Here is a 27,893-nt window from a genome sequence, read left to right as displayed (position 1 = left end):
TGGCTCGCCGAGCTGTTTTGTTGTTCCACAGACGTTTCGTTACCATGCTTGGTAACATCCTCATTAATAAACACATTGAACTGGACCCCATACACATTCCACTATGGAGGAAATCAGGAAGGGAGACAATCCATCGCAACGGACTCCAGAGTTTAAAAACTGGGCAGGAAAATACACGGATGCTTCATCAGAGCCTGCACTGATGATGTTACCAAGCACGGTAACGAAATGTCTGCAGAACAACAAACCAGCTCAATGAGCCAACCAACCTCAACACCCACAACCCGAGCTACAAATCTACTCCAAAACCTTAGATTAATTGTATAGGCCCTCCCCTGGTTTGCCTTAACAAAGTGCAACACCTCATATTTATCTATACTCATCTGCTATTCATTGGCCCATCTTATCAAGGTCCTGTTGTACTGAGATAATTTTCACTGTCCACTACACCACCTATATTGATGTCTTCTGCAAACCTACTAACCTCTGTCTCCTATCTTCAAGCTAATTTCAGATGTCACACGTTTCCAGGTAACAGTCCAACAGGTTTATTTGAAAACACAAGCTTTCGGAACATAGCTCCTTCGCAAGGCGTAGTGATAGAGAAGCACGAAGAACATGGAGTTTATAGGCAGAGAGATCAAAAGATCATACAACAAGTGTGAGTGGTGTGTCAGATAATTAGCCTGTGCAGGTGACCAACAATGTTGGATGATGTGAGTAAAGTGTCAACAGCTGGATGACCTTTCATCTGATTAAGTGAGTCAGAGAGATAATTACAAAAAATTCAAAATAAGGTGGTGCTGGAAACAAATTAAATGATTGGAATAACATGATAGGTCTAAGAGTCGCATGCTGATATTCTGACCAAAATGGTAAGTAATTTAAAACTGTACAAACTAATTAAGGTAGGAGATCATAACAATTTATGAAGGCAACACTGTAAAAACAGGACAGTAGGGAAGATTTTACAGATGTAGAACAATGTGGTGGGGTTACATGTGGTGCAACGTGAACCCAAGATCACAGCTGAAACTGGTTCTTGTGGCTAGCTCCCTGTGAATCCCATGTGATCTTACCTTACTAACCACTTCCATGCGGAACCTTGTTGAATGCTTTGCTGAAGTCCGACTGAAGACAACATCTACCGCTTAACTACTTCAAACTTTTTTGTAACCTCTTTTTCAAAAAAAAACTCAATCTTTGTGCATGGGAAATCATGTCTCACTAAGTCATGTTGACTATTGCTAACCAGTCCTTGCCGTTCCAAATGCATGTAAATCTTGCCCTTGGAATCTCATGCAACAACTTTCCCACCACTAATGTAAGGCTCCCTGGTTTTTCTTTACAGCTTTTCTTAAATAATGGCATCACATTAGTTAATCCCTCGTCTTCCGGCATCTCGCCAATGGCTGTCGATGATACACATATATCTCACCAAGGGGCCCAGAAATCTCTTCTCTAACTTCCCATAAAGCTCTGAGAAGCATCTGATATTGCTTTCATACCAGCCCCTAAAACATCCTGTTGCTTTAGTTCAATGTTCAGATTTCGTTTAGAGACAATAAAAAGGAGAAGCTGATTACCAGCTGCTTTAATATTGATACATTTTAGATCTTAACTAAGTGGGTGTTAATTAAATGCTCTCAATGTTTGCTGGCTGTATGACGTTGCTGCAAAGAGGAGTAAGGTGAATTACTAGTGCAAACTGTGTACTCAATCTTGCTTACAATTATTGTTCTTTTGGAATCTGAATTAAAATAGCACCAGTGGAAAAAACTAGTATGTTTTCACCTCTTTGCATTAAAAACTATGCAAAAAAACAAGATTTACTTGCAAGAATTTTGATTAAATATTTACAAATTGGCATCAAGACTTTGTGGCAGCTTTTCTGATCATTTCCAATTCGACAATGGAGTGTCTAAGTACTTTTGTCGGCTTGTATCTTAGTACAAACAAATGTAAAAGGAAAACTAAATTCGTTAGCGCTGAGAAATGTTTGACTAGCCCAATAGATTTAATTATGGGGTTGAGTGGCTACATTTGAATCAGGTGTTAACACAATATGATTTTGTTCAGATTCTACTCAACCTTAACTTTCTTCCCCTTTTCTTTTATCAAGTCAAAAGGACATGATTTGCCCCTTATTGTTTTGATTGTCACAAATCAGTCAGAGTATCCAGCCTGGCTTGCAAAATGCAAAATATGTCGAAGGAATTTTATCAGTCCTTGGCGATGTGCTAGGAGGCAGGAAGGTGGAGGGGCCCATATCTTCCTGCTGCTGTGCCATTTCGCAGTGGCGAAAGCATTGGCCACTTGTGAGGCAGTCCACCACTGGACGGAGAGGCAGATTCGTAAAACCTAATAGCCTCTCCTCTCATTGAGGAGATGGTTGGGGCCATTCTTGTTTTTTGTGTGGAACCTTGTGGCCTACACCACTGTCCCCAGAATAGATGGCAGATGATTGAATCCCCATCCCTACCACTGAGATCAGCCTCTCCCAATCATTTGAGGTGAGCTGCCCTGGTATTACAGCCTTGATGCCATCAAACTTACTAAAGTTACTTAACTGGACATTGCCAGGAATACATATCTCCATCAGGGAACAAAGTGAAACCATGAACCACCACCATCAACCAGATTTTGGCTGCAGCAGTCGGCCTTCTATAATACATTCAGCCTGTTGTGTTTATTGAAATTTTGTGCAAAACTTCACAGCAGCAAGACTTTTGGGAGTACAAAGACAATTTGCCAGTGAATCACTGGGACGTATTATTTATGATGATCATAACGCCTTTTGCGTAAAATAGGATTGTTATTTTCAAAAAATAATTATAAATGCCAATTTTGATATTTGTTCTGATACAGTTAATTCTTTCAAAACAGGACCGTGGGGCTGAAGAGCGAAATTGAATCCAATGGTAAATATTGGAAGTTCTTGTACTTTGAGTTTTTCATAAAAATCTTTTTTACTGTTTTACAGATTGGCCTTGGCCTAGAATAGATGGCAAACAATGTCAACAACTAACAACATAGCACAAGCACGGAAACTCGTGGAACAACTGAGGATTGAAGCAGGCATTGAGAGAATCAAGGTGAGGTGATTTGATGAGCAGGAAGGACTTGCTAAATAATTAGGTTGTGTTTTTAAAAAAATAATGACTTTGATCCCCGGTACCCCTTCCGAACTGAAGAGAAGAGTATGTTTAAGCCAGTTAATTAGTGTACGTAATTGCAAAATAATCCTAAGGAATACTCAACAGATCTGGCAGCATCTATGCAAAGAGAAACAAGGTTGGTCTTCCAGGTTGGGAACCCTGCAGCCCAATGGTATCAATGTGGACTTCACAGCTTCAAAATCTCCCCTTCCCCTACTGCATCCCAAAACCAGCCCAGTTCTTCCCCTCCCCCCACTGCATCACAAAACCAGCCCAGCTCGTCCCCTCCCCCCACTGCATCCTAAAACCAGCCCAGCCTATCTCTGCTTCCCTAACCTGTTCTTCCTCTCACCCATCCCTTCCTCCCACCTCAAGCCACACCTCCATTTCCTACCTACCACCTCATCCCGCCTCCTTGACCTGTCCATCTTCCCTGGACTGACCTATCCCCTCCCTACGTCCCCGCCTATACTCTCCTCTCTACCTATCTTCTTTTCTTCGGTCCGCCTCCCCCGCTCCCTATTTATTCCAGTTCCCTTTCCCCATCCCCCTCTCTGATGAAGGGTCTCGGCCCGAAACATCAGCTTTAGTGCTCCTAAGATGCTGCTTGGCCTGCTGTGTTCATCCAGCTCCACACTTTGTTATCTTGATCTTCCAGATTGACGTTTAGTCTGGTCATCAAACTGAAATGTCAACTCTTAATTGTATGTCCACAGGTAATGCCACATTTAATGAATTTTGTAGCATTTTCTGTTTCTTGATTCCGATGTTGAATATTCACAATATTGCTTCTTGTGGAAAGTGTGTCAAATCTGTTATGTAATTTTTGTGTCTCATTGATTTTGTTTTTCCTCCTCTCTTGAAAGCATTAGCTTTGCTGAAATGCTGTTACTTGGGCATGTGAGTTTGTGTTTAATCCACAAGCTATTATTAATGCATCCATCTTTACAGTAGAAAATTATTAAACTATCAGGAAACATCATAGAGCTTCATTTATATGCACACTTCTAAATAAGGTACACTGGATTAGAATCAAAGAAGAGTCCAAATGGATTTTTCATTGCTATGCTGTCAAATTAATGGTCAGTTATAGATTCCCTACTATACCCTGGTTTGAGGTCAACTAATTCAGTAGAGGTGAAAAATCAGTCTGGAATCTTGTCTGATTTGTATTTCTGAGATATTTATTGAATGAATACACAAAGCCAGTGAGTGAGTCTAATGCTTAATTATTGTTTTGAAAATGATGGTTATTTCTCTATCTCCTACCGCCGCCACTGCCCCCCACTCCCTTTTGTTTTGTTTATTATTGACTCCAATTTGAGCAGGCAAGTGGTTCGGAATTTTATCTTTCGCCAATTTCTTCTCTGAAGTTCAGAAGGGATATCAGGGATCAAAGTCACTTCTTTTTTCAATCGTTCCTTTTCAGATTTTCTTGATGGCTACTTTTGAATTTGAGGGACTTGTTTTTTGGGGGTTCCTTCTACATACTTACCAATTTCTTTATTTGGTGATTGTTGTACCTGACAGAATGAATAAATAAACAAATACCTTCTGTACTTATGACCTATGGGAGGTTTTAGACTTTATCAGAAACGGAATTAGAAGAATTCAACAATATCATTAATAATTGCCTCTGCTTCATTAAATTTATCCACAACACACAAGGGAAATATGAATTCTGTAGACATAATTGTACTTAAATTTGCACAAGCAATAGTAATAAATTAGCGATATTACGTTTATATAAAGCTTAAGATGTTTGCAACAAGCCATCACTCTAAATATATTCTGCAGGCTGGTGAAGTCATGGATAAATAGTTTATCGCTAATACATTTATTATACCTCAAATAATTCAGGATGAAGAAGCCTTTGAAATCTGTAATGTAAATCAAATCCTTAGAATAAAACCATAATGTTAAATTAGTTGTCTGACATGGTATTCATCTGAACAGTGTCCACTACATATTCCCCTGTACACCAGCTCCTGAACTCCCTTTCACCCTTAAGATAGAGATTTCACATTAATTTGCAAGGAATTCAGCTATTCGTGATCATAACTGGTTGAGTATGCCTATTTTGCAGGGTTGCAAATGACTCTTTCTCATCTTGCCATGCCTCCTTGCAGCCCACTCGCCCCTCCACTTTACCAACTTTCTTTTCACGTCTGTATCCATAGGCCAACTCACCTGCAGATACCTCATTGCATCCTTGATGTTTCCAGTCTCCACCCTTGTGCTGCTCCAGTCTCTGGCTTTGCGCCTGATATATCTTTTTCTCTTTCTGTAATATGAGAATCCAAGTAGACTGGAGACCTATGTAACAGAAAGTGAATAAATGATTGAAGTAACTTCCAGGCTGTATTTTTGTGCACAAATTGAATCCTGACTTAGAGCCATGCAAACGTTTTAGAGCATAGAACAGTACAGCATAGTACAGGCCCTTCGGTTGACTATGTTGTGCCGAACTTTTACCCTAAACCTAAGGTCTATCTAACCTCCACCCCTACCTTATACTATCATCCATATGCCTACCTTATAGCCGCTTAAATGCCCCTAATGAGGCCGACTCCAAAAGAGCTATCCAATTAGTTTCATTCCTCTTTCTCTTTTTCATTTTCAACCAATTTGTTTTTGAAGTTGCTATTAAATCACCTTTTCAGACAATGCATTTTAAATTTAGTTTTATACAATTGAGAATTCCATTTCTGCTTCAGCTGTAGCCCAGCTTTTATTTGTATTGTATTTCTCTAAAATATAATTTTGCATTTTCTGCAAATTTTGCCTGAAGAAAGCTTTGTTTCTTTGCTGGAGCTCGGGCCAGTCGGATAATGAAAGATTGATGCTTAACTCAAACATCAGAAATGTTTTTCAGTCATATTTTTAGCAATCATTGAGCAGTGTGCTTTTTTAATTTGGCTTCACTTTTTTTTAACATTTACTTAAACGCTATTGCTTGAGTCCTGAGGTTCTGTACTCTAATTTACCTATTTAAATTAAAGCCCTGCAGGCGTAGCATACAACAGTCTGGAGTCTGGAGCCAGTTAATGACTTGTAACTCTCAAACTCCGAGCAATGTGTGTTCTGAACTAGACAGTGGATCCCACCCATTGAATCATGCAAATTATTTCAATTTCAGCTGCTTCCTTCTCTGTAAAGGATTATTCTTATAAATGTGCTTCTATAAATTATAAGTTTGGAAATTTTCCAAGTGGGGTGGAAAGACTGGATTCTGATAGTCCTTCAGTTTTGCTGCCATTTTAACTGCAGAGTTTTTCCAAGATTTAATCACTATTATACATGTTTGGGCCAAACCTAGGCAGCATGCAGTAAGGGCCCTATTGGTATATGGATGTCGCAGCACATTCAGTCTTTCAATGTTAACCTGTTTAAATTGGAATACAAAGCACATATTATGCTGATACTCTAGCTGATTAAAGTGATTATCAAAATCCCACTGCATTTTAAACTCATAAAATGTAGGAGCAGGAATAAACCATTCAGCCCATTGAATCTGCTCCAACATTCCCAACTCCTTTCCTGCCTTTCCTGATAACCGTTGATACCTTTATTGATTTATATCTGTCTGTCTCAGCCTTGAATATATTTAGTGACTCAACTTTGATAGGCCTCTGCAATAATGAATTCCACAGATTTATTGGCTTCTGAGACAGTGACCCCCTTACTCTGAGATTACATCCTCTGGGACTACAGTCTCCCACAAGGGGAGACAACTTATCTACATCGACCCTGTCAAGTCCCCTTAGGAAACTGATATATTTCAATAAGGCTGCCTGTCATTCTTAATTCTAATGAGCACTAACACTGTGCCACCCTCCCTCCCCCACCCCTAACCTATGTTCATACCAATATTTGCTTGTCAACCAAGGCAACAAAAGATGTTATTTATTTAATTTCAATTTATGTGAGCTTACTGTGCACAAATTTGTTCCGTTTCCTACACTATAAGTATGACTGCAAGTAGTTAGTTGATTGTTAAACACTTGAAACATCCTGAAGTCATGAAATAAATACTATGAACAGACACAAAAACAAAATTGCTGGAAAAGCTCAGCAGGTCTGGCAACAGCGGTGGAGGAGAAAACAAAGTTAACGTTTCAGGTCCAATGACCCTTCCTCCGTTGTTTTTGTTTCTGATTTACAGCATCCGCAGTTCTTCAGGGTTTTATTATGAAGAGGCATTTGTTTTTCAACTACCTGGGCAATGTAAACCAAGTTTGTTCATTGCTCTCTGCTGTTAGTTGATCTCAACTAGGGAAGCAATAGGAATGGTATATGCGGTACTGTTGAGAATGCCCAATAAAGTTATTTCTCTTATCTAATGTTCCTTACATGAAGCATGCATGATCCATATACTCAAAAGCCAACTGCATTCGTCCAGATGTCTCAGTTCACATGCTGGAGGTTGATCTCTTAAATAAAGTAACAGAATTCTTCAGGTTTAAACTGTATTTTTGATTATAGAACAGGCAGCTTTTAGCCCTCCCCCTCCCGCCCCGACAACTTGTTTCCAGCCATCCGAGATTCAAATACACAATTATTGGCAAGCAAAAGGTCTCTTATTGATAACTGTCACTAGTCCACAGACCAATCAACTTCATATTGCCAATAAAAGCTGCATCAGTATCCACTCTTGGCTCCAGATGGTCTACAATCTGAACTGCAATTGCTGCTTGTTCAAACAGTTGTTTACAGTGCTTGCCGTGGGTGTCAGTTTACTTTCTTTCAAACTGCAACCACTCTTTCAAATACTTGTTCTTAAAATTGTTACTTTTCAGTTCAGTCTGCAGGTTTTAAAATCACAAAAATAAAAAGACATTGCCCCTGCATAAGTAATAAGAAACAAACTGTGTGCACCTATACAGTTTGACTTTTAAAAGACCAGCTATTGGAGGTGATGGAAAGTATGCAATTAATACACTTGGATTGGCAACTGCATCACCAAAATATTGCTGTAATAAAATGTGAAGCTTGATGTTTGAGTGCCATTTGAGTTCAGATCATTTAATGTCACTTTCTTGATATTACAACATCAATGTAAGTAATTTCGACAACTGTTTTCACTTGTGTGAGCTTGGCATGTGGGAGAGAGTTCCTTGTTGTGCTGATTGTGAACTGGCTCTCCTCCAGTAAAGGTTACAGTGAACTAATATTTTCCCTTTGGACAATGTTAAATATGATTTAGAGGAATGGAAATATCACCAGCACAAAACATTACTGGCACATACAGGATGTTATTGATTTCTTATTAAAACTTGTTTTAAGTTGGCCAGAGGACTTGAATGGGTGTACTAGCAGGTGCAGTTATAATTGGCAACAAGCAGCTGATCTTGTTTGGGTCATTATGCTTTTTCCTGTTATGCACTGAATCCACTCTTGCTTCCGTGTTTGCTTTTATTTCTGAACAAGTTTTTCAGGAATGGTTTGGAACTTTCAAAACCAGTGAAAATTTGACAGTGGGGAGAAACAAGTAAAAATTTCAGATCAAACTTTTTAAAAAGTCTGCTTGCATAACTGTATTCCTCATATGAGCATGTGTAATAGATAAAATTATTGCATGAATACTACAGCCTGTTTTTAATTAACAAATCAAATTTCTATCTTTTCATTTATGCCCATTTAGAATTACAAGTACTGGTTTAATAATCATGAAATTCTAGAATATTAACAGGCATTTTAGAGATGGCATCGTCCATTTTGGAAACTGTGAGCTGGTAATCTTGACTGGAATCGTATTGATCAGAAACAAAACAAAGTTAATAGCAGTGATTGTAGTTCAAATCCAAGTAAAGTGGTGGGAAGCAGACTTTTCAACTAAAGAATCATGGAGTGCCATTTCAAGACCCAGTAGAACATTAACTTTCTTCTTTTGGAGTTCAATTACTGAAACCTTTCTCACATTCTCTAGTTTTATCATTTTTCCTTCTCTCCTGAATACAGGAACAAGTGCTGAAGTTTGTTTCCATGTTTAGTGATGGCTATCTGGTCATTTAACTAATTATTAAACTGGTCAGGTTGTATCAATTTACTGTTCAATTTTGGGCCCATCCAACTTGAGCCCCAAGCCTAAACACTCAGTAGTGACATTTCTGGCAGAAGGTACTTGTTTGCTATCAGGAATAATCTGAAAATTCCAGCTGATACCTTCCCCTCCAAGTCTTCAACTATTTTGCTGTTTCTTTCTCAATTCTGATTTCCTGTTGTGCTCATGGAGGCTGGTACAACTGAAAATTTTAAAAGGCATCTGGATGGGTACATGTATAGGAAGGGTTTAGACTTCACAGAATTCATAGAATCCCCACAGTGTGGAAACAAGCCGTTTGACCCAACAAGTCCACAACAGACCTCAGACATCTCAACCAGACCCATCTACATATCCCTGAACACTAGAGCGATATGGGCCAAATGCTGACAAATGGGACGAGGTCTGACTGGGATGTCTGGTTGACGCAGACGAGTTGGACCTCAGGGTCTGTTTCCACATTGTATGACTATCTGCAAATATTGCAATAATTGTTTTATTTGTTTGTGGGACGTGGGCGTTTCTGGCCAGCCCAGCACTTATTGTTGAACCTTACTTGCCCAGCGGGCAGTTAAGAATTGATCACATTGCTGTGGATCCGGCATCACACGTAATCTAGACCAGGTAAGGATGGCAGCTTTCCTCCCCTGAAGCACATTAGTGAATCATTGCTTGAAAACAGCATTTGAGATTAAGTCAAAGGAATGCATTTAAGCTAGACTGGAATTTCAATATCCACAATTGAATTAAAAAATTAAATATAATAATTGGAAGTAATTCTACATTAGGCATAGGTCCCATTCTCTCCTGTTGTCGATGCATGTAAAAATACCTGCTCCTTGGGGCGTCCATTAAAAATCACATGACACTATGTTGTAAAGGAAAGGGGTTTTTTTCCCTCAGTGGCCTAGGCAATATTAGTATGTAATCAATATCACTTAAAACAAAACATGGTCATCATTACGTTACTGTTTATGGGAGCTTGCTATATACAAAATGAGATGCTACATTTCCTATGTGACTGTACTTGCAAAGTATTTAAAGCATTTTGGAGTATCCCAACATCAATAAAGATGCTACATAAGAGCAGGTCAGTCTCTCTACAGGCCAACAAAATTATGGGCATCTGAGTACTGAAACATAAACTGAATTTAGCAAATTAAAATTGAGGTGGATTCTGTGATATAGTGCTATTTCAATATCCGAACAATGAAAGGATTGCGTTAATTAATGTAGTTTCCCTGTCATTATTCATTATTTCAAATGTAACCACATAGTTTTAATTCTGAACTAAGGCTGTTGGATACCAAAAATGATTTCCCACAAAGAACTGCTATATGAAACTAACACTGCTCTTAGTCAATATCTGATGTGGGATTTGAGGAGTATATGGTATTCTTAGGGGTTTTCCAGACTGGATACCAGTCAGTCTGGTTGGTAGCCAAATCAATTTTTCCTTTTAATTTGCAGACACTGGGATCACCCACTCCAGTACATACCATACATTCATGAATTCCTACATCAAGCAAAAATTACTTGGACCATGATATTGGTAAATTCAATGAACAAGTGAATCATTAATGCCAGAGTCTGAGAAATTTCAAGTCTGGCTTACATGTTTACTGCTATGATTTTTTTCTGTCTGGTGGAAGAACAGTTCTAAACAACTTGTGGTGATGTGTTTTGTCTTGTACCTGCAAAGACTTTTCAAACCTGTGATGACAAAACACACTCAGACTATTCTATTCTGCAGACTTACAAAGGCAAAGCCAGCAAACTGCAACTACAGAATAGATTTATATAGAGCTCTTTGCAATCCAAGAACATCTCTAAGCACATTTCGTGGCCAATGGCATATTTATATAATGTGATCATTGTAATAACACAGCAGATGTAGCAGCCAAATTATGCACAACATGATTGCACAAACAGCCATGAGATGAAGTGTCAATGTTTTTCTTTAAAATGTCTTTTGAAAAATGAAGCTCTACTAAACAGTGTGGGAGAATGATGACATGGAATCTATGCCCATTTGGGGGGACGGCCCAGGATTCAGTTAAAATGATCAGTTCATGCTGACCACATTGCAATTTCTATAGGATATGGCACATTTGTGGCTTTATTTTCAGTTAAACTGTCAGCCATACTGAGCTTGTTGTCAGTAATCAACTGTTCTAATGTTTAACAAGTATTTATAGCCTCCTACAAAAGTTTTTTTCATTATTCATTCTCATGGTTATACTTTAAAATAAAAGTTATCCATGTACCTTTTTTTTAAAATTTTATTCTCAAATTCTTCCTTCCTGTCCTGAAGCTGTTTACTTCCAGCTTGGCTTTAGGCTATGGTTCCCTAATGTGTCAGTCACCCTCCACCACCTGACCGTTGAGTGTTATTGATATATGATCATTGACCGTAGATTTCAGAAGACAATTGACCATTAGGGTATTTCAGGCAAGTCAGGGCCATTGGCATTAATTGTAGCATTGCTGTTATTACTAAAATTTAGATAAAATGAGCTCATTCTTGGGACTGAGCACTTTTTTAAAAAAAAATGCTCAGCTGTTCATTAGCTGAGCCAACAAATCTATGGAGGAGCACTTTGTAAACTTTCTATATCTCAGCCCTGCCAAGATAAAGTTGGTATTATCAAGGTTCCAGCACAGTGAAGTACCTGCTGCGTATATGTTGAAAAATCACACATGCCACTGCAAATACACATGATATTTTCTGCAGTTTGTCACAACACATTAATGACCTTTGTGCTCATACAAATGTGTGAAGAGAGGATTATCACAATTTTGATCACTTACAGTTTTTCTTCTGTAGCTGTCTGTAAGTTGTCAATGTGCTAAATGATCTGCTATAATCCAAGTCTTTTCATGTTTGTTGAAGCAGTGAAGTAACTAATGTCTGCAAGCAAGAGCAATGCTACTCAGTACTTAATGCTAGTTGATCTCTACCGTAATGCATACAGGGGGAACAGTATTTATTCTTGCACCACTGCTTAAGGAGGGGATAGTTGCCTGGAGTTTCCCTTTCTTAATGTCCAACAGGACTATTAATAAACAGCAGCTTGATGCTGTCCAAGAACCTTGTTATGCTCAAACAGAAAGAGTGACTATTTGGATGAAGAATTAGTGATCGCATGCCCATTGAGTAGGAGAGCTTGATGATTTTCCAGCTTCGTATGAGTAAGGCATCTGGGGGTGTTACTGGTGTCTATTGTAGTGGTTGCCCAGTAAGAGGTAAGAAAGGCAGAAAATTGGAAGTGGGAGAGAAATATGTAATCAATTATCACTTCCGAGTATAAATCAGAGTAATTTTTGAATGACTTTTAACAATTTTTTTAATAACAGGTATCCAAAGCTGCTGTCGACCTTATGAATTACTGCGAGCAGCATGCCCGGAGCGACCCGCTGATTCTTGGAGTCCCGACATCTGAGAATCCTTTCAAGGAAAAGAAACCCTGCATCATCCTATAGCTTTGCCCACAGATGGATGAAGCACAGCGCATTTAAACCCAATTAATGAATACCAACAGCAAGAAATATTCAAGTCAATGAATACAGGTGTCTAAACAGGAAATATATTTGTTTATTTTAAATTATAATTGAATCAGTGGGTGCAAATCTAGCAAAGGGGATTTAGAAATTTCAGCCAGTGAGAATTGACTACACCAGAGCAAGAAGGGGAGGGCTTTTAAAGGAAAACTTTTTGTTATTGGTGTGCTTTCTAACATGTCCACATTTTGACTAGATTATCCATTGATAGTTTTATTGTTTTTGTTTGGTGAGACTGGGTAAAGGGGTGAAATGGAAGAAGAGCACCTGTCAAGCTATCTCTACCAGAATACCCAAATGAATGGTATTGTCTTGTATGAACGCCTTTTGGTATTAACATTTGGAATACTTAGCACAAAAAACAGAAACTGAATTAAATGTCTAAGTATTTCAAATGTAAAATGAGGAAGAAGCAGTTCATTTCCATTATTAATATTTAATGGACATTGTAAATAAGGGCACATTTAATTTACTCCACTGATTCAGTTTCTTCAATTTGATCAATACTGAGTACTTTAGTTTCATTAACAACTTGGATTAATTTTGTTCAGTGATGAGAGTTTTAGTGAAATGATGTTATCGCCAGGAGCATTTACATCTGTTTCAATCAAGGATATGTCAGAAATTGTATTTTAGAAAATTTAACATTGTTAAATTAGTATGGTATGTGCATCAAGGTTTCCCAGAGTTCAACTTTGTTTGTGATAGATCAGAAGGAGTTAAACGTTTTGTGCTAACACTTGATGGTGCAGAATTTCTTGCAGTGAACTCTAATTTACACTTATAACTGCTAATTTATATTGAACACTGCATATACTTGCATCAGTATTGGTTTACAAAATTTATATTCACAAGCTACTAACGTGCATTTCGCTGTTTTGTAGACCTGGAAAGAGGCATAATAAGCTCATTTCTGATGGCTAAGACTGTGTGGAAGAAAAATGTATTTTGCACCTGAGTTTTTTATTTTCTACTTTACTTTGGTTGACCTCAAAATACTGAAATAATGAAAATCATAAATGCTAACCTTTTAAGTTGCATTGCTATCCCTTGCCTATTTTTGGACACAGATGTTCTGCTTTTTAATTGGCTAATCTTTGACTCACTTATTGATTGGGAGAGGTTATTAAATTCTTAATTTTATGAACTGTGGAGCAAGCTGTTAAAATCTAGATCTTCAAATCTACACAATCTTCAAAGAAATCAGCAAGTACAGTAGAGTGTCACTAATATTACTAAATTCTGACTTGAAATACATTGAAAACCCTATTTCCAGTGCAACGTTCTTGGCCAGCACAGCAGTGTTTACTTCCTGGTTAAGTGAATTCACAAGAAAACCAGAGGAATAGAATCCTAGTACATTTGTTGAAAGCAAGGTTGTTCCTTGCAAAGTGATTTAAATCCAACAAACGAGAGGAACAGCAGCCTGTTCTGCACATGCAAAGTGAAATGGGAAAGTAGTAGTGCCGATTTGAAATTTCACACTCTACTTTCCGTATAAACAACATGTAAACATTTTTTCAGTTCCTAATTTGAAAGTGTAATGTTTATGCAGTGGTAGTAATTAGTTGGTTTTCTTGTACCTTTTAATGGAAAGGTTTTCCTTCCAATCACAACTGCCAAATGTGAATATCTATTCAGATAGTGAATTTTCCAACGGGATAAAAATAACTACCTGGTGATGCTGCATGATCTTAATATACCTTCAGGTCCTACCTCATAACAGGAATAGCCTTTGCCCTACCAATACTGGAAGGCTTCCACATCAGGGGAATGGACTGCAGTAGTAAGGAAAAATTGAAATGCAAATTCACTGTCATGTGTATATAATATAAATAATAATTAAAATCTTTACGTACCTGAATTTATAGCAGTTAGTTCAGTTTCCAGGTGTAGGTGACAAAATAAGCTTGTGTTTAATGTTTGACATGTTGTCTAACCCATCAGTCCGCTTTACGCACGGGTTTTCATTTGACCTCTAATTAAGTATTCATACTTCATTCACAACAACCTGAATATAATGCTGTTATATTTTAAAACTTTCCAACACTCTCAACATTGACTATGTAAATGGAGTTATGACCTCCATGTTCAGATGGCTGAATATTGCTCAGAAATGCTAATCTGAACTTATTTAATAATTGAACTCAGAGCGCTATTTACATTTTGTAGAAGACACGTGTGCATATCTAGATTGCTTCCATACGAGGAATTGAGGGAATTTATTTTTACAATGTCATTGTTGTGCCCTTTCCTGCTTGTGGAAAGCACATGGCTCCAACCCGGTGCCATCTCTAATCATTGCAGCTCTCTAGGATTTTGTAGGTTTTTTCGTGACATCACCACCACTCTACTTCTTTACACCTGTGAGAAAACCCTTCTTTCCTGGAAAGAAATAAACTCATATTTATGAAATGCCTTGGTATATCATAAAATGGTTTCGAGCTAACTAACTGTTCTCATGTGCAGTCACTGTGGTAGCTTTGCTGTACCATTATTGCAAAGTTGAAACAGTTGATCAGTCAGTGAGTTCATTTTCAATGAATTCTTACACATTACCAAATCTTCTTTTTAAAGCAGATGCTACCACACACAAATAATAGGTTTTAGAAATAAGCAATTAATTTCTTTCTTCATCTTTATTACTAGCGTTAAATATTTTATTTAGAAATATTTAGCAGAGAAGATTATAAACTGGTATCAGAACCTGCATGAATTTCCTTCCAGTAAAATTAATGATAGGAAAATTGTGGTTTCTATAACACATGCAGTCCTCCCCACCCTGTTTTTGTGTTTGCTGTCCTCAGGCCCAGTTGATTAAAAATGAAAACATGTCCTGGAAAGGCATAACAGAGAAATACTCAAAAATAGAGGCTAAATACTGTGGATGCTGGAAATCTGAAACAAACACAGAATTCTGGACAACTTCAGCAGGCCTGTCACATCTATAGAAAGAGAAAGAGAGTTAATGTTTCGAGTCTGCCTTGACTCTTCAGACATCACTGTTTGTCACCATTGAAATGCAACCTATACAACAAAACTTCCTAACAGAACATTTTAATTAAATTATTACAAAAAAATCACACTAAGCACAGCTTCTTAGAGTCCAATAATTTCTGATAATTTTCTTATGCTTCTTTATTTCTTTTGTTTTTGTGATTCTTTAGACTTTGAGACCTCCTGTTCTGTAAATGACTGCTTTCAAAATAATAAAACAAGTAACTGCAAATGCTGGAGATTTGAAATAAAGGCAGAAAGTGCTTAAGAAACCTCAGCAGGTCTATCAGTATCTTCATAGGGTTGCTGGGCTCAAAATGTTAACTGTTTCTGTCCATAGATGCTGCCAGACCCATTGAGTTTCTGCAGTACTTTGTCTTTGCTTTCAAAGTAACTCCCTTTACTGTTGCAGATATCTTCCTTTGGTTCATATACAGCACCCCTGTTAATGTTCATCAGAGATTTACAAACTAAACAGTATTTTATATATACATAAATAAAGGATTAAATATACTGAGACACTTGAATGTTATCCCATTCTATTTAATAAATAATTCATCAGAATGGAATCACAAGCATAATACAGCCATATAGCACGGAAACAGAACCTTCAGCATCCCAGTGAGGCCATGCTAACCATAATCCCAATATTCCAACTGCCTATGCTTGGCCCATATCTGTCCAAATATGTCTTAATCATGTACTTAACCAAATGTCTTTTAAACATTATAACTGTACCCACATCCACCACTTCATCTGGAGGTTTGTTCCACACAAAATGTGTTTTTTAAAAATTGCCCCTCATGTCATTCTTAAATGTCTCCCCTCTCACCTTAACAATGTGCTCCCTAGTATTGAAATCTGCCCCCATGCCCCTCGCCCAGGGGAAAAGAGATCTGCCATTCACCTTATCTATACCTCTGAAGCTTTTTTTAACCCTCTAAAAGGTCACCTCTCAACTCAAACCCTCCAGTCCTGGCAACACCCTGGTAAATCTCTTCTGAGCCCCCTCTAGCTTAATAATATCCTTCCTGTAACAGGGAGACTAAAACTGGACACCGTACTCCATTAGAGGCCTCAACAATCTCCTGTACAATCTTGCCGTGATGTTCCAACTCCTATACTCAAAAGGTCTGAGCAATGAATGCAAGCATGCTAAATGCTTTCTTAACCACCTTATCTACTTCTAATGCAACTTCAAAGAATTATGTAACTGAACCCCTAGGTTTCTCTGTTCTATAACACTGTTCTATAAGGCCTTACTTTTAATTTTATAAGTCTTGCCTTTATTTTACCAAAATGCACTACCTGGCATTTATCCAAATTAATATTTTAGAAGTTAAATTTTTTTGATTCAGTACTACTTAGGAAAGTAAGAAAACAGCTTAATTCAATACTAAAATAAAACAAAGAACTGTGGATGCTGGAGATCTGAAGCAAACTTTCAGGCAGAATTCAGGAGGTCTGGTAGCATCTATTGACGGGGTGGTGGCGACAAAGCAGATTAATGTTTCAAGTCTGAGTCAGACTTTCACCAGCAATTTGTATTTGTTTTAGCTCAATTCAATACCTTCATTAAAGAATAACAATGCAAACATTCCAAACAATTCTAATTAACAGCAGCAGCTAAGATTAAGACATTTTACCTTTTACAGATTATAGCTGTGAGATTATCTATTGGGGAAGTAATACAATTCTTCATATTTTATAATCATTGTACTTGATGTTAACAACTGGAAGAACAGATATTTAGAGATGATTATTTGTGTGTAGTTGATATTGCTTGTGCTATAATTCTTTCTAAACAGAAAAAAAAAGTGCATTTTATTTCAAGTCTCTGTTAAACAACTGATAACCTTCCAGTTAAATATCAACCATGGCTCAGTTGGTAGGGCATTTCCTTCCTACTCAGAAGGCTGTTGATTCGAATCCACCCAAGGCCTTGAGTGCAAAAATCAAAGCTGCTACTCCAATGCAGACTGAAGGATGCTGCACACTGAGGCACCTTGTTTTGCATGAGACATTAAATTGACTCTCTGCCCCTACATGTATTTTTTTTAAGTTTGCAACAATTTTTAAGAAAAATTGGAGAGTTTTTATCCTTTGTTTTTCCTTGGTCAGTATCAGAAAAATAGATTTTCTGGTCATTTGCAGTGCAGAAACTATTGGATACATTTCCTGTATTATGACTGCAAGCAATTATTATAATGACTACACTTCAAAGTACTCCATTGGCTGTAAAATGTTTGTCATCATGAAAGGCACATGTAAATGCAAGTTTGTCTTTTCTCATTAAAACACTGAATATTCATTTGCCAAAACAATGTTCTTAAAGTTACTTGGATATAATTTTTTAAAACTGTATTTTGACAAATCAATCGCAATGTTATTACATATAGTGTAAATTATATTAATAACATAAGATAAATTTTTAGTTGGCAGGAATAGAAATACTAAAACAATTCCCAAAACACACATGTAAGTGTGGTCCAATGTTATTCTTTGCAACAGTATGTATTCTAATTGAATCCCCACAGTGTGGAAACAGGCTATTCTGCCCAACAAGCCCATATCAGCCCTCTGAAGAGCATCCCCACCCAGACCCATTTCCCTACCCTATCACCATATTTCTGATGGCTAATGCACCTTACCTACATATTCCTATACACTATGGTGTGACTTAGCATGGCCAATCCACCTAACTTGCACATCTCTGGACTGTGGGAGGAAACTGAAGCACCCCGCAAAAACTCACGCAGCCATGGGAAATACGTGCAAACTCCACACAGGTGGTCGCGCAAGGTTGGAATCAAACCAAAGTCCCTGGTGCTGTAAGGAAGCAGTGCTAACCACTGAGCCACTGTGCTGCCCCTCTTGGTCTCTAGCAATCACAATTCCTTGGTTTGTAGTTTTCCTGATGAGTAAAGATTGTTTTACCTTTCGGAACTTAATAGTTTCAAAACACTTAAGTATACATTGTGAATTGGAAACACATTCCTCTTGACTTTTTAAGAGGTGTCAGATATCTTTTCCATCTTTCTCCTCTCTCCTCATCCCATCCCTATTTGATTGCAAGTTTATTGAGTGAGTAGCTGAACAAGGATTCTCTTGGGATCTATCCAAATTCTGTGCTCAGTTAGCTGTTACGGTGTTGGAGTGACAACATGGTCGGTCTCATTGTTTATAGAGCGTGAAAGGGATAAAATCATACAGGCGTCCCACTTGACACTGAATTTCCAGACCCCTTGTCAGAAGTGCATTTTGTAATCCTTTGCTGAGGACGTGATTTAACTTTGCTGTAATGCTGATTGGAGTCAAATCACCTGCTGACATTGAGGCACAATGCCATTAGTTTAGGATCTACAAGTAGCTGATGTCATTTGAAACTTTAGCCCAAATATTTAGATATGTTCTATGTCACCATGTTCCGAAATGGTAATGCACACCCCTGGAGCAGGTAGGCTTTAATTTCAGGTCTTGTAGCTCAAAGGCAGGGACACTACCACTGCATCACAAGAGCCCTTATCCTAGACATTTACTTAACTCCATTTAACTTTATGCTGTGCTCAGCATGCACCTGTCCCTCAGTTAGAATGGGGCTGCACTCTGGAATTGTCCACCCTGTTGTCTCTCACTTGCTACCCACTCACTGTTTCCAAAATCTTCACAAAATTTTCTTCTTCACTTGGAATCATAGAACCCCTGCACTTTGGAAGCAGGCCATTTGGCCCATATGGTCCACACTGACGGTCCAAAAAGCCTTCCACCCAGACCCATTCCTCTACCCTATCCCTGTAACCCTGCATTTTCCGTGGCTAATCCACCCAACCAGCACATCTTAAGACTATAGGCAATTTAGCAAGGCCATTCCACCTAACCCGCACAATTTTGGACCAGGCGAAAACCCATGCAAATGTAGGGAGAATGTACAAACTCCACACAGATTGCCGCCTGAGGATGGAATTGGACACTAGTATCATCAGGCAGCAGTGTTAGCCACTGAGTCACTGCATTGTTCCTTAGTTTCTTCATCCTAGCCACTTCCCTCTTCCCTTGTTCAAAATCCACCTCATTATCATAGACCATTAGGGTACATCATTCTGTCAGAAGTGCCAAATAACTAACAATTGTTGAATCAATGTCTGGACAAAATGGAAGGAAAGCTAAAAAGTGCCAAAATATTAGAAAAACAAAAGTGAAAATACTAACAACAAAATGACTCTTTCAAATTAAATTCAATTTGTTTTTTAAATTAAAAATTTATGTACAACATGAATGTGCAAAATTTAACCTCATGAGCCTTAGGGGCCACATAACAGATTTAATGAATACATATTGATGTTAAAATGTATGTATCTCAAGATATGTGTAGGTCTTAGTTTTGTAATTTGGGACCTGTGAAATAATAGAATTTTAGTCTCTTTTTCAAACCGACAATCCATGAAAGTTGAAACCAGAGCAAATGTTACAATTTTAAATGGAATCTAATAGATTTTGTTAAACAATAGGGCTTCGAAGCCATGTGTAGTTTCACAAGCCAATTTGGATTCCCTGTTTTAAAAGGTTGAATATTGGAGCAATCCAGAAGCTTGTGTTCTCAATAGAACTGAAAGTATTATCAATATTAGTCTTAGTGATCCGAATGTTTTTATTTAAATTTCTAATTTGAAAAGAAGTTCTTATTCTTCCATTAGATGTGGCAGCTCAGGCTCATTTGGCCAATTCATTGTGCAACTATGGACAACTTGCCGTATTATTTTAACAGTTAAACTAAGTAGATAAGGTGCAAGTTTAAAGATATAACTAACTGGTTTATGTGTATTTCAAAACTAGAAACAACATTAGTTTACAGAGAAAGTGTTCACATGCTCAGAGATTTCCACATATATTCAGAACAAAAAATGTTTCTGTTAAAATGTATCCTTTGTTGTAAGTATTGGGTTCTTGTCAACGTTTGCTTGTTCAGACTAAGTTTCATACACTTTTGGCTTAAAGTATGGATTTTACAAATTCCCAGAAGATCCAAATCTGGTTGAAACTTCTGATCCAAATGTTTGTAGTAATTTCTTCAAATGGGAAATTTTGTTTATGTTTTCAAAAATATTCTGTTATTTAACTACAGTGCCAAAAAAAAGTTTTCCTTGAGACAAGATGATGCCAGTTCCAACCATAATGAGGTAAATAATGAAAGGGTGAACTCAATAACTGTTTTCTATAGGGGTGAAAACAGGTAGAATTGAACCAACCTGGAAGTTAACTTTGTCAAAGCAATGAATTTAAGAATGATACAAGGCAGCTACATTGTTGGTTTCCAACTTTTCCAAATTTGGAGCTCTTCTAATACAAGGAATGAAATATGAGGCAGGGTTTTGAGTTACTTCTGTGCCTCTGTTAAAGTAAAACTGGGTGACCTACTCCCAAACCTCTGAAAATGGCACTTTCTAAACATATTATACAGGAGAGGGTCAGCTGGAATAGTTCGCACATTCTTATCATTAGAGCAGGTGGCTGTTTGTAGACTTCATGTTTATCATTATCCTTTCATACTATGGCCAAAAATCATTACATTTCAATGTAGAGAATTTCTGTTGAGCATTGCACTGTGATTTGTTTCCTCCAGATGATCCCATTTTGTCATTGAACAATTAACCTTGATAAAAGGGGCTTTTTCATTTATTCAGTTCCCTATTTCAAGGTCTGATCTATGGGTAGTTTTATTTTGCCAAAGTACTGATTAGTTAGTCCCAGCATTAGGATCCAGACAAAGAATTCTGATGAACTGTGGTAGAAATACTACAGCTTGCCTTGGCCAACTATTATCTATAAACTTTTAAACATGTATTTTTGTTAAGTGTTTTAAGTTGTTTTATAATTGATTTTTATGAATTAGAAAGTAGTTAATCATTTGTTTAGACAACAATATTTATAATATGGTTTAGTAGGTTGCCCAAAGCACACCACCCTACATGTTCGTTTATGCTGTCATTGAATGTGATTTCCCTTTATAGTAAGAAGTGTCTCCTATTGGTAAACTATTTTTTAAAAAACAAAGTTTTAGGGGTGCAGACTTATCAATTGCTCAAAGTATAAGCTGTCCTCAAATTGACTCAGAATTTAAGAATTGTTATAGGCTCTGTAATATTTTTGGTACTCAAAAGGCTTGTTACTGATAAGATACAGTTAATGAGAAAAATTTCTCAACTTTTTAAAAACAAACAAACAAACTATTAAATGACTGGTAAGGAACACTTTGTATTTCCCAATTTGAAATAAATGCAATTAGCTGCAGTAATACCTATCCTCTTTAAAATCCCAGTTTCTTTTTCAGGGTAAATGAAACACCATTCTTTTTTTTACATGAGAAATTGAGATCATAGAGCAGGACACTCTAAGTTTAAGAAGAGTAGGAAAGAAATAAGGTAAGCAAGGTTAGCATTCTTCAGATTATAGGAAAGGGTTGGATTTAGTGAACTCTATATGGTTTATGGATTCCGGCACAGGTGTGTAAAACTTCATGACTTCAGATAGAGGAAGAAACAAATTTGATGTAATTGGCAAGAGAATCAAAAGTGACATGAGGAAAACCTTTTTGGGCGTAACAAATTGTTACTATTTGGAATGCTTTGCCTGATAGGATAGTGGAAAACAATTAAATCCTTTAAAGAGAACTGGACAAATACTGATCTCCATCACTGAGAAGAATAAATGCAACAGGCACAATTCATCCACCCATTAGTATTCTTCTAAGTCACCTGTCATCCTCCACTTGGAAATTCATCATTGCTTTGTCATTATTTGATCATATTTACTCCTGGAATTCCCAGTCAGAGGCACTATTGGTGTATCTACACCACATGAACTACAGTGATTCAAAAAGATGGTTTACCACCAACCTCTCTGGCAACTAGAGAATAATAGTAAATATGTACCTTATTAGTGATGGCCACATCTAATGAATGAATCCTTAAAAAAAAGACTTTGTATGAAATGAATCTCTGAAAAATCCATAGTTTGTATATCATAGACATTCTACGTTGGGTTCCATTATCTGTCTTAAAAATTCATTATACTTTCTTGAATATAGTATGTGTAATTATTCCTGACCGCTTGTGTTGATGCCTTTGAGTACATTTCTAGTTTCGTTCACGTAGTGGCTTGTCAAACTAGACACAACACAAACATAAAAGCAAAATCACTGATGCCAAATGATTTAATGTAAAATATCCATGTACTTCTCCACATATGCTTTTCTTGAAATTGCTTTTTCTGAAATCGGTGAGAATGCAAAGTTAAATGTGACATTTGTTCTCTTCAGATTCACATTTATAGTTTATTTAAATACTTAGTTTATGCGGCATGGTGGCTTAATGCTTAGTACCGTTGCTTCCCTGCACCAGGGATCCCAGTTCAGTTCCATCCTGGGGCAACTGTCTGTGCGGAGTTTGTATGTTCTCTCCATGTCTGCATGGGTTTCCTCCCACAGTCCAAAGGTGCGTAAGTTAGGTTGATTGGCCATACTGAATTACCCTTAGCATTCAGGGATGTCTGAGTTCAGTGTGTTAGTGATGGCAAATGCAGGGTGACAGGGATAGGGTAGGAGGATGGGCCTGGGCAGAATGCAGTTCAGAGAGTGGTTTTTGGACATGTTGGGCTAAATGACCTGTTTCCACACTGTAGGGATTTTGTGTATAAACCCTGGATTTTGTAAGTCAAAACTTCATTCAGAATCTGATTAATATTGTTTCCAGCTTAAAATCAACAGTCTAATGGACTCAACAGAAGGTTTCCTATGCTGTAATCATTACTATTTTATGATAAGCCATGCAGATTGTAGAAAAACGCACACTTTTTAAAATGCATTATTACTTGCTTTACTCATGGGTATATCTTTTTTAAATTACTGCATAATCCCCAAGTTGGTTTTCTTGAAATCCTTCCATGGCCTCAATGGCTGCCAACTTTCTGTGAGCTTGAAGGAGGGAAACTCGTTAGATTAAAGGCAAGATGTTTGGAGGAAGACGTAGTAAATTAATGGCCCTGCTTTTAGACCACTGACATGAGGGTGGACAGAGCAGTCATGGCTATTATCATTATTATTTTCTGACTAAACCTCACTTTTCAGTAGAATTGTTGGATCCAGCTTGTGATATCACATCATATAGGTTTAATTGATAGATACTTCATGTGTCTGTTCCAGTACCATTTATGATGAGAATTGAAACACAGCCTTTTATCTGCTTATACTCTTGATGGACTACATTTTGACCAGGATGCACATAAAGCATAAGGCTGCCTCAGCCCCTGTTATAAATATGGCCTGACATTCAGCCCTACAGAATTTTGTGGAGACATCTACCACAGACACATTAGCACATTTACCCTCACCAAAAGTTCTGTTAGTGTGGCATTGCATACTGAGTCTTGACATCATTATACTACCCATCACTAGTGATGGGGCTTTTTCCATGACTAAATTATCGTAAAGTCTGGACCTTCTCAATTATGATGGAGGATTTTGCAGTGTGTTTTTCCTTAAACTCCACAGTTTGTACAAATTGAGCATATTTATATTTAGTTATTTTCCTTCTCATCTTCAGAAGGAATTCATGTCAATCCTGCCTTCATCTGATATGAAGACAGTGCACTCTTCTTGGAGGTGGAGCTCAATTGCAGAATATCTGCTTGAATTCTACTACTCCAGCTGTAGTATCCACTTGTTGCCACAACTGAGGATCAGCTTCTCCAGCAGAGTTTGGCAATAATCCTGAACTTTGGTGACCTAACAGTATCTGAACTTTGTATTGCAGAAGGGTTGTTATCCAAACATATAAGATTCCTTAGATGCTGTTCTACTGCAGGAAAGGTGACCCAAACTGAGACACCTGACCTGTAGACTTTTGATTTTGAAAAGCATTTCTGGTTAACTGGTTATGAGTTTGGAGCTAGAACAAGACATTAATTACTCATGAGAACTCAAGTTATCATAAGTGAAAATAAGCTATCCACAGTTAAAACTAATGAATGATACTCTTGAGTTTACCCAAATACAATAGATGTGTTTCCAGCAGACAAAGCAAGTAAAGATGCTGCAAGGTGGCATACTGTACATTTCACAGGTGGCATTGCAATATAATTGTAACATTTAAATAGTTGTCGAATTTCCTGTGCCCTGACAGGATATACAAAGCTGATTATTTCTTTCAGGAGAGATTTTGACAAAAGTTCAGTCATAATTCCAGTTAACAAATGATCAGGAGATGTCCCAGTGTTGTTCTGGTCGAGGCACAAGTTAGCCAAGTAGTATGATTATTAGTAGTTTTTTTATCCCACTACTTGACAAACTCTGCAGAAAATCTTTCGGGCAAGATTCCTCAGGCAAATTATTAAACCATTTTAAAAATGAAGCTAAATCTGTCAGCCTCACCTTAAATGACAAAATTGATGATACGTGGCCTATGGCTATTCTGTATTTATTTATTTTGTCTCTGTGGGAAAACAAGAAAAAAAAGTAAGGTTTTGGTAACCCCTGAAAGTAAATACTTTTACTTGTAAGCATCTTTGGTGCTGTGTAAATCATGTAGGATTTCCTTAATTACCCCATGCTTTGTTCACATCGAGTTAATCTTATTTCAGTGGGTTTTAATTATCAACACCTTGCTCCACTTTTTTCGTGTATACATATGTTTTTATGTCTGTTTCTTATGGTAGATTCTACTTCTTCACACTCCACAGGCAGTACAGCTTCTCCTTGCTACAAGTGGTAGTCTAGTTTTTGGAACACTATACGTACAGTAGGAATTCCTCATACAGTTCTGTTAGTGGGCCATCACCCTCAAAGGCCATTCTTCATGTGTAAACGGAGGATAATTGTTGTAAACAAGCATTCAATCTCATTTATACCTCTGGAGTTGATGTGGGCAGAAAACCTACCTGGTTCCTCCCACTATCTTTTGCTATGGAGTATATGGATTTATCTACAACATTTCTTCTATCCAAACAAAATTTGGAGTTAATGTTTAAAAGTTGATATCAAAATTTGTTTGATTCATACAACGTGCAATTTTGGTCGCACAGTTGCCACACTGGGATTATATTAGTGGAGAAAAATAAAGTAATTTTATTTTATATAGGAATGTACATGTCTCATCGCAGTTGTTTAATACCATTATTGCAGTTAACCTAGAGCTTTAGCAGTTAACATGTTAACCAGATTGGCAAAGTGTATTTAAATAGCATTTAAGAATTTTTTGTAGCAAAGTTGTTTGCCAAATTCTTACCTTGTTGCCAAACCTGTCTGTATTTCTTACTGCTGTAATAAATGTATGTAGCATTCTTTCTTTAATTCAGCTTTAATCTTTTTTTCCCCCGAATGTGCCATAGCCTACTTTGTTACAGTGTTTAAACTTTTGTGGAAATGTTACAAATTGGATTGATAACACAATAAAATATTCACATTTTCAATCATCAAGTTTGCTATTCATTACAAGACAACTAAATTCTTGCACACTGCATTTTATTCTATTGTTGCTTGCCTCGGAGCTTTAAATGTTGGTTAGAAGCAGAGGATGAACCAGCTGTAAAGTAACTGCAGCTCCATGTGGTGGGGGTGGGGAACAATAAGGTTGACTGTCCACTCCCACAGCTCATGTTGACCATCCTGCAAACGGTTAAAAAATGGCACAGTACATGGTGTGGTAGATCTGAAAGTGGAATCCTGTCAGTAAGCAGGAGTGCAAACTGGAGATTGTGGGAATACGTTTGATTCCTAGCAGAATTAGAGAACCAGCAAAAGCAAATCAACAGCTCACCTTCAGTTCTGTATTGTCTTTTCCATGATCAGGTTTTCTGTTTAATACAGGAATACAGCAGGGAATTGGATTGAGCGGATGTCTCTCTAAAGCTTTGATTGACTGGGTGAGCCAAATGTCTGCCTTTTTTTTAATAACTTTACAACTTGTAGGTTTATCTTCGCAATAGGACTTGCAGTGCTGCAACACTTCTTCAGTGCTGGAGTGTCAACTTATGTGCTTTGGTGTTACTGCCAAGCCATGGCTAATACATATTTTTAATTAATATAAATAGTTGTCAGTAAGTGGCCAGATATACTGTTTATCTGAAAACGTTTAAATATAGTATCATAGAGCTGACAGCATGGAAACAGACCTTTCTGTCCAACTTTTCCATGCAAACCAGGTATCTTAAATTAATCTAGTCCCATTTGTCAGCATTGGGCACCTCCCCCTCTAAATCCTTCCTAATAACATACCTATTCTGATGCATATAAAATGTTGTAATCGTACCAGCCACTACCACTTCCTCTGGCAGCTCATTCCTTACACACACTACCCTGTGCATGAAGACGTTGCCCCTGAGGTCCCTTTTAAATCTTTCCCCTCTTGACTTCCAAGAAATGTTCACAACTGCATGCTCTTCCTCCTCCCAGCGTTCAAATTCAATAATTATTCAATTCTCATGGATTTGGTTTAATCACTGTATTAAAGACCCAAATATTGTTTTAAACGTTACATCAAAATTATTTATTTCATACATATGTCATTGCACACCTCACCATATCCTTGTCCTGGGAAACTGAACAGTTTAGGAATTGACACTGAGCCAGGAGATTGTTGTGAATAAGTTTGTCATAGTAGTTCTCAGCTGATGTATTTCAACATTGTAACAGAACAGGCAGGAAAGTTTGCCATTATTTCAATCCATCTCCGTTGTTTCACAAATGGGGGCATATGCACTCTTGCCTTGTCACATTGTACTTTTTTTTTACAGGATTTCCCCAGAATTTCTCTCCTGGCAATATTTGTTTAGAAACAATTTTGCAAGTATCCCTACCTTCCAGCCTTGTCTGCAAATAACCCATTCTTGATACAAGGCAGTCCCTCTGGTAATTCATGTAATTAAATTGTATTCTGCAACGAACGGTGTTTGCAATTATTAATGGTGTTTAGTACTCTCCAAATTAGTAATGGGTTGAAGGGTGATGGGGAGCGGTCCAGAGAGTGGAATTGAGGCCTAGATCGGCCATGACTGTGTGGATCAGGCTTGAAATGCCATCATATGCTTTTAGTTCTCCATGTTCTAATTATGGGTGTCTAATTTAACTCTCCCACTATTCTGTT

At 37.5% G+C, this 27,893-nt stretch overlaps 1 protein-coding gene across 2 annotated transcripts in view; it reads left to right on the top strand.

Annotated features, from left to right (window-relative positions):
- The window catches only part of LOC125466003 (guanine nucleotide-binding protein G(I)/G(S)/G(O) subunit gamma-7), a 155,811-nt gene extending 129,588 nt beyond the window's left edge, over positions 1 to 26,223 (top strand). For both annotated transcript variants that reach the window (XM_048560077.2, XM_048560078.2), the window contains exons 3-4: positions 2,984 to 3,095; positions 12,559 to 26,223. In XM_048560077.2, coding sequence (XP_048416034.1) covers positions 3,015 to 3,095; positions 12,559 to 12,684 — 207 coding nt within the window. In that variant the 5' untranslated portion in view covers positions 2,984 to 3,014 and the 3' untranslated portion in view covers positions 12,685 to 26,223. The remainder of the gene's footprint in view (positions 1 to 2,983; positions 3,096 to 12,558) is intronic.
- The last annotated feature ends 1,670 nt before the right edge of the window (positions 26,224 to 27,893 follow it).

The sequence above is a fragment of the Stegostoma tigrinum genome, chromosome 30, assembly GCF_030684315.1.
Source record: "Stegostoma tigrinum isolate sSteTig4 chromosome 30, sSteTig4.hap1, whole genome shotgun sequence".
In the NCBI taxonomy this organism is placed as follows: Eukaryota; Metazoa; Chordata; class Chondrichthyes; order Orectolobiformes; family Stegostomatidae; genus Stegostoma; species Stegostoma tigrinum.
The sequence above is the reverse complement of the archived record's forward strand: the minus strand, read 5'-3'. Positions and strand labels throughout refer to the sequence as shown.